The 7,443-nt window shown below is 43.3% G+C and overlaps 1 protein-coding gene across 1 annotated transcript in view; it reads left to right on the forward strand.

Moving 5' to 3' along the window:
* LOC107720470 (agglutinin-like protein 10) overlaps positions 1–7,443 on the forward strand; it is a 14,325-nt gene that overhangs the window by 2,189 nt on the left and 4,693 nt on the right. The window contains exons 2-9 of the mRNA XM_016528189.1: positions 953–1,940; positions 2,050–2,800; positions 3,883–4,125; positions 4,205–4,399; positions 4,548–4,646; positions 5,103–5,241; positions 5,331–5,761; positions 7,410–7,435. Coding sequence (XP_016383675.1) covers positions 1,003–1,940; positions 2,050–2,800; positions 3,883–4,125; positions 4,205–4,399; positions 4,548–4,646; positions 5,103–5,241; positions 5,331–5,761; positions 7,410–7,435 — 2,822 coding nt within the window. The 5' untranslated portion in view covers positions 953–1,002. The remainder of the gene's footprint in view (positions 1–952; positions 1,941–2,049; positions 2,801–3,882; positions 4,126–4,204; positions 4,400–4,547; positions 4,647–5,102; positions 5,242–5,330; positions 5,762–7,409; positions 7,436–7,443) is intronic.

A 7,443-nucleotide genomic window follows, 5' to 3' on the forward strand; every position in this document is an offset into this window, starting at 1 on the left:
CTCTTTTCTGATCATTTGGAATGAGGATAAAAAGACCAAAAAAAAAAAAAAACATGCAAATAAACATTCATCAATTCGATCTACTATTTCCTGAATATTATGAAATTCAAGATAGCCGCCCCTGGTGACGTCATAATATGCTAATTAGATGAGTATATTTACACCCCACATAAACTTTCAGTCATGCCCAATATTTTTTCTAATTTACAGTAGATCTCTATCTTTAAGTCCTTTCAAGACACAAGCTTTTGAAATCTTGATGTCAAAATCCAGCATTTTTCCAAAAATCCCTGGCGCCTAAAGGGGTGTGTTTTGGACATAACGTGCAATAAACCAATCAGAGTCTCATCTCCCATTCCCTTTAAGAGCCAGTTGCGCTAGTGCCATGGCGGATTTGCTATTTACATTTATGTAGCCTACACAATAATAATCTTTTACATTGTAATCCTTTACATTTTTTATATTTGGCATGCTCGTGTGCTGCTGTGCATCCCTGTGTGTGTAATAAGTAGATTGTACGTGCGCTGTGGACCCACCTATACTAACGCGCTCTTTAAATAACAAAAAAAAAAAAAAACTACTGCGCCATTGACTTTAGACCAGGTTTTAGTTAGGCAGTCTATTTTAGTTGCCTCAAAATAGCAACGCGACAACAATGCTCCTGAACACACCTCGTTTTCAGACCAGCATGCCCATGAGCGCACAAATGGGCACAAATGCATTTACTATTTAAACAACGTGGTGCAGGACGTGAAAATGATTACTGCGTCGGGCTGAAACTAGCAAAGAAAACTTGTGTCTCGCCTGGCGCCGCATTGCGTCGGGTGTATGATAGGGCCCAAAGTCTTTCAGATAAAGTCTGCCTTTTGTTAATGGCTTTTAAAATCAATTTTTAAATGTCCAAAATGTTTCTTTTTTGTTGATTATACAAGCTTTTCTTTTTTAATTATAGGTAACAAAAAGTGCAAGATTAACAGATATATAAGCACACAAAGATCACTGATGAGGAGTAAATGGATCTATGTGGCTATCCTGGGGATAGCATGCATGATGCTTGGAGTCAATGGGAACAATACAACAAGCAGTAGCAACTCTACAGGCAGCTGGATATCTTCTAACATGACCACCAACCTGACCCAGACTCTACCACCCAACATGACCACCAACCTGACCCAGACGCACCCACCCAGCATGACCACCAACCTAAACCAGGTCGGTCCCTTCAACATAACCACAAACTTGACTCAAACAGGACCTCCCAACATAACCCCGAACCTTACCCAGACGGGCCCTCTTAACATGACCACAAACCCGAACCTGATCAGCCATTTTAACATGACCACAAACCCGATTCAGATAGGACCTCTCAACATGACCACAAACCCAACCCAGATGGGTCCTCTCAACATGACCACCAGCCTTACCCAGACAGGCCCTCTTAATATTACTACAAACCCATCCCAGATGGGCCCTCTCAACATGACCGCAAACCCGAACCAAATGAGCCCTTTTAACATGACCACAAACCCAACCCAGATGGGCCCTCTCAACATGACCACAAACCCAAACCAAATGAGCCCTCCCAACATAACCACTAATCTGACCCAAACACACCCTAGCAACATAACCGCTAACCTGCCCGAAACACACCCTCCCAACATAACCACCAACCTGACCCAAACACACGCTCCCAACATAACCGCCAACCTGACCCAAACACACCCTCCCAACATCACCGCTAACCTGCCCCAAACACACCCTCCCAACATAACCACCAACATGACCCAAACACCCCCTCCCAACATAACTGCTAACCTGCCCCAAACGCCCCGTCCCAACATAACCGCTAATCTAACCCAAACACACCCTCCCAACATAACTGCCAACCTGACCCAAACACACCCTCCCAACATAACCTACTACAAACCCATCCCAGATGGGCCCTCTCAACATGACCGCAAACCCGAACCAAATGAGCCCTTTTAACATGACCACAAACCCAACCCAGATGGGCCCTCTCAACATGACCACAAACCCAAACCAAATGAGCCCTTTTAACATGACCACAAACCCAACCCAGATGGGCCCTCTCAACATGACCACCAACCTGACCACAAACCCGACCCAGATGGGCCCTCTCAACATGACCACCAACCTGACCCAAACACGCCCTCCCAACATGACCACCAACCATAGCCAGATGGGCCTTCTCAACATGACCACAGCTCCAAATCAGATGGTCCCTTTTAATATGACCACAAACCCAACCCAGTTGGGCCCTCTTAACATGACCACCAACCTGACCCCCAACCTGACCCAAACACACCCTCCCAACATAACCACCAACATGACCCAAACACCCCCTCCCAACATAACTGCTAACCTGCCCCAAACGCCCCGTCCCAACATAACCGCTAATCTAACCCAAACACACCCTCCCAACATAACTGCCAACCTGACCCAAACACACCCTCCCAACATAACCACTAATCTGACCCAAACACACCCTAGCAACATAACCGCTAACCTGCCCGAAACACACCCTCCCAACATAACCACCAACCTGACCCAAACACACGCTCCCAACATAACCGCCAACCAGACCCAGACAAGCCCTCCCAACATAACTGCCAACCAGACCCAGACAAGCCCTCCCAACATAACTGCTAACCTGACTCAAACACGCACTCCCAACATAACTGTCAACCTGCCCCAAACACACCCTCCCAACATCACAAACTTGACCCAGACACGGCCTCCCAATATTACCACAAACCCGACCCAGACAGGCCCACTCACTGTAACAAACATTAGAACAACATCAGGCTCTAATACTCAGTCAACAGTAAGTCAAACTTTTTTTCCTGTTTAAAAATGCAAGTAGCCATCTTGACAGTTGAAGCGCAAGTTATTTTTTATTGCAGGACATCACTGGCAGGGATAACTGCAGGAGGGATAGGGCATGTTTCTCCGCTCCACCTACCTGTAATCCAGGTGCAGAGGGTTCCTGCTATTTTCTCTCCACAAGAGGAGTAAGCGGAAATGCAGATAATTTGACTTTTGAGCTCAGTGGCGAGACAGATGGTTACATTGGAGCTGGCCTCTCTCGAGACAGCAGTGTAAGAGATCACTCCGGTTACTGAGCAAGCTAATTTGGGCTAATGAAACTACTGCTTTAGTGGATCAATTTACAAGTGTATCAACTAAAGGTTTTGGACTGAATGGCAACATTCACTTCACTGGTTTTGTTCCATCAACATGTCAAATTTTATTCATCACCAGCAACAGTAATTTACTTAGCCTTTTTCAAAGAAAAAAAAATGACAGCAACATAATTTACATAGGCAAAATAATTATAAGCCTAGTCAAATAAACTGCACAACCAAGTTCATTGTGGACAAGAAAAATACTATAAGCAGACATTTGTAGAAATAAGCAAATACGATATGTGTCTTTGTTGTAGGTGATTATTGATTAGTAGATTATTGTAGGTGGAACCTGAAAACACATAATGACGGCCTGTTAGTTTTCATGCCGGTATAAACGCAAACCTAGTGCACTTCCTCACATGTTTTGTGTTTTTCTGAGTAAGCAATTTGCGAACATTTACATTTATATTTACATTTACCTTCACAGTTTTTTTTTTTTTTTTGAGATTTCTAAACAAACACAAAACAATAATTCAATCATCCAGTTAAAGTAATTTAAGTTAATTTTAATATGTGCAATTGATCAGTAGCTTGACATCGTCAAGCAGGATCTGTTAAAATTACCAACATTTAAAATTTGACAATCATAACCGCTAACCTGCCCCAAACACACCCTCCCAACATAACCGCTAACCTGACCCAAACACACGCTCCCAACATAACCGCCAACCAGACCCAGACAAGCCCTCCCAACATAACTGCCAACCAGACCCAGACAAGCCCTCCCAACATAACTGCTAACCTGACTCAAACACGCACTCCCAACATAACTGTCAACCTGCCCCAAACACACCCTCCCAACATCACAAACTTGACCCAGACACGGCCTCCCAATATTACCACAAACCCGACCCAGACAGGCCCACTCACTGTAACAAACATTAGAACAACATCAGGCTCTAATACTCAGTCACCAGTAAGTCAAACTTTTTTTCCTGTTTAAAAATGCAAGTAGCCATCTTGACAGTTAAAGCGCAAGTTATTTTTTATTGCAGGACATCACTGGCAGGGATAACTGCAGGAGGGATAGGGCATGTTTCTCCGCTCCACCTACCTGTAATCCAGGTGCAGAGGGTTCCTGCTATTTTCTCTCCACAAGAGGAGTAAGCGGAAATGCAGATAATTTTACTTTTGAGCTCAGTGGCGAGACAGATGGTTACATTGGAGCTGGCCTCTCTCGAGACAGCAGTGTAAGAATCCAGTTGCTTTTTTGTCAGACATTTATTTTAGAGATTAAGATTAAAGTGCTTAAATATTAAACATTACATTCAATAAAATAAAATAATGGTATCTGGTTGTCTGACTAATCTATTTTTTATCTACTTTTCTCATCCATAGGGTCAAGGTGCCACCGTCTATTCTTGCGCCAAATTCAATGGTGCACTGAGGTTAATTCGTTCCACACTGAACAATCAAATACTGACTCAGGATAATATAGTAAGGCCCTTTTTCAGAGACCATTAATGCATACAATCTGATTAAAATATAATAGCTTTGACTGCCACATCCTCTAGGTAGTGACCTGTAACACCCAGCAATAACACAATCAAATGCCTGTAGTTACTTACTGCTGTAGACGAATTGTGGCCCACTCAAGCTTTAGTTCTGTGATATTTGAAGGCTTTTAAGCATGAGCTGTGCATTTTAAGTCATTTTAATGCCAGAGCATTTCAATAGTGTTTAAGTACTGCACTGCATTGACTAGCCAAAACTTACAGTACATTTTCTTGATTTTCAGCCATTCTGAGCAAAGCTTGCTTGTATGTTTCAGATCATTTTTGTGTCAGCAATCGCAAAGATTTTCCCACAGCACTGTATATGCATTCTCAGAAGCAGTTTATGTGCCATCTTAGCAGTGTAATATTAAGTAATATTACTTCTGTTGTGCTGCAGTTCATCCCTGGAAGCTTCCGTGGCTCAGTGATTGGTAGAAAGATTCAATGCATTTTTAATGCTGCAGGTCTCAGCAGCACCACCCGTTCTGCAACCACAGACACTTTTGTCTTCCTTGTAACAGGCAGCATATCAAATGGTCAGTGCAACACTTTGATCAAGTAACTGACATATATTTTGTTGTGAAACAGAAGTAAACCATTGTCTTCCCTCTACTCATTCTTCCAGGTTCTCTGGATTCTCCAGTCAGTAGACTGACCACAAATGGGTCAGTGGACTTAAGCAACCCTAACAGCACAGACGTTTCACTAATAACACCTAGTACAAATGCCACTGCATCTAATACCACAGCAACATCAACCACCACTGCGGCTTCTACGAACTTGACCCAGACGCATCCTCCCAACATGACCACAAACGTGACCCAAATGGGTCACCTCAACATGACCACCAACCTGACCCAGACACACCCTCCCTACATAACCACCAACCAGACTCATACACGCCCTCCCAATATAACCACCAACCTGACTCAGACACACCCTCCCAACATAACCACCAACCAGACTCAAACACGCCCTCCCAACATAACCATCAACCAGACTCAAACACACCCTCCCAACATAACCACCAACCTGACCCAAACACACCCTCCCAACATCACAAACTTGACCCAGACACGGCCTCCCAATATTACCACAAACCCGACCCAGACAGGCCCACTCACTGTAACAAACATTAGAACAACATCAGGCTCTAATACTCAGTCACCAGTAAGTCAAACTTTTTTTCCTGTTTAAAAATGCAAGTAGCCATCTTGACAGTTAAAGCGCAAGTTATTTTTTATTGCAGGACATCACTGGCAGGGATAACTGCAGGAGGGATAGGGCATGTTTCTCCGCTCCACCTACTTGTAATCCAGGTGCAGAGGGTTCCTGCTATTTTCTCTCCACAAGAGGAGTAAGCGGAAATGCAGATAATTTTACTTTTGAGCTCAGTGGCGAGACAGATGGTTACATTGGAGCTGGCCTCTCTCGAGACAGCAGTGTAAGATATCAAATCCAGTTGCTTTTTTATCAGATATTTATTTTAGAGATTAAGTTTAAATTCCTTAAATATTAAACATTACATTCAATTAAATAAAATAATGGTATCTGGTTGTCTGACTAATCTATTTTTAATCTACTTTTCTCGTCCATAGGGTCAAGGTGCCACCGTCTATTCTTGCGCCAAATTCAATGGTGCACTGAGGTTAATTCGTTCCACACTGAACAATCAAATACTGACTCAGGATAATATAGTAAGGCCCTTTTTCAGAGACCATTAATGCATACAATCTGATTAAAATATAATAGCTTTGACTGCCACATCCTCTAGCTAGTGACCTGTAACACCCAGCAATAACACAATCAAATGCCTGTAGTTATTTACTGCTGTAGACGAATTGTGGCCCACTCAAGCTTTAGTTCTGTGATATTTGAAGGCTTTTAAGCATGAGCTGTGCATTTTAAGTCATTTTAATGCCAGAGCATTTCAATAGTGTTTAAGTACTGCACTGCATTGACTAGCCAAAACTTACAGTACATTTTCTTGATTTTCAGCCATTCTGAGCAAAGCTTGCTTGTATGTTTCAGATCATTTTTGTGTCAGCAATCGCAAAGATTTTCCCACAGCACTGTATATGCATTCTCAGAAGCAGTTTATGTGCCATCTTAGCAGTGTAATATTAAGTAATATTACTTCTGTTGTGCTGCAGTTCATCCCTGGAAGCTTCCGTGGCTCAGTGATTGGTAGAAAGATTCAATGCATTTTTAATGCTGCAGGTCTCAGCAGCACCACCCGTTCTGCAACCACAGACACTTTTGTCTTCCTTGTAACAGGCAGCATATCAAATGGTCAGTGCAACACTTTGATCAAGTAACTGACATATATTTTGTTGTGAAACAGAAGTAAACCATTGTCTTCCCTCTACTCATTCTTCCAGGTTCTCTGGATTCTCCAGTCAGTAGACTGACCACAAATGGGTCAGTGGACTTAAGCAACCCTAACAGCACTGACGTTTCAGTAATAACACCTAGTACAAATGCCACTGCATCTAACACCACAGCAACATCAACCACCACTGCGGCTTCTACGAACTTGACCCAGACGCATCCTCCCAACATGACCACCAACGTGACCCAAATGGGTCACCTCAACATGACCACCAACATGACCCAGACACACCCTCCCAACATAACCACCAACGAGACTCAAACACGCCCTCCCAACATAACCACCAACCTGACTCAGACACACCCTCCCAACATAACCACCAACCAGACTCAAACACGCCCTCCCA

The sequence above is a fragment of the Sinocyclocheilus rhinocerous genome, unplaced genomic scaffold, assembly GCF_001515625.1.
Source record: "Sinocyclocheilus rhinocerous isolate Xijiao unplaced genomic scaffold, SAMN03320098_v1.1 scaffold691, whole genome shotgun sequence".
Taxonomy (NCBI): Eukaryota; Metazoa; Chordata; class Actinopteri; order Cypriniformes; family Cyprinidae; genus Sinocyclocheilus; species Sinocyclocheilus rhinocerous.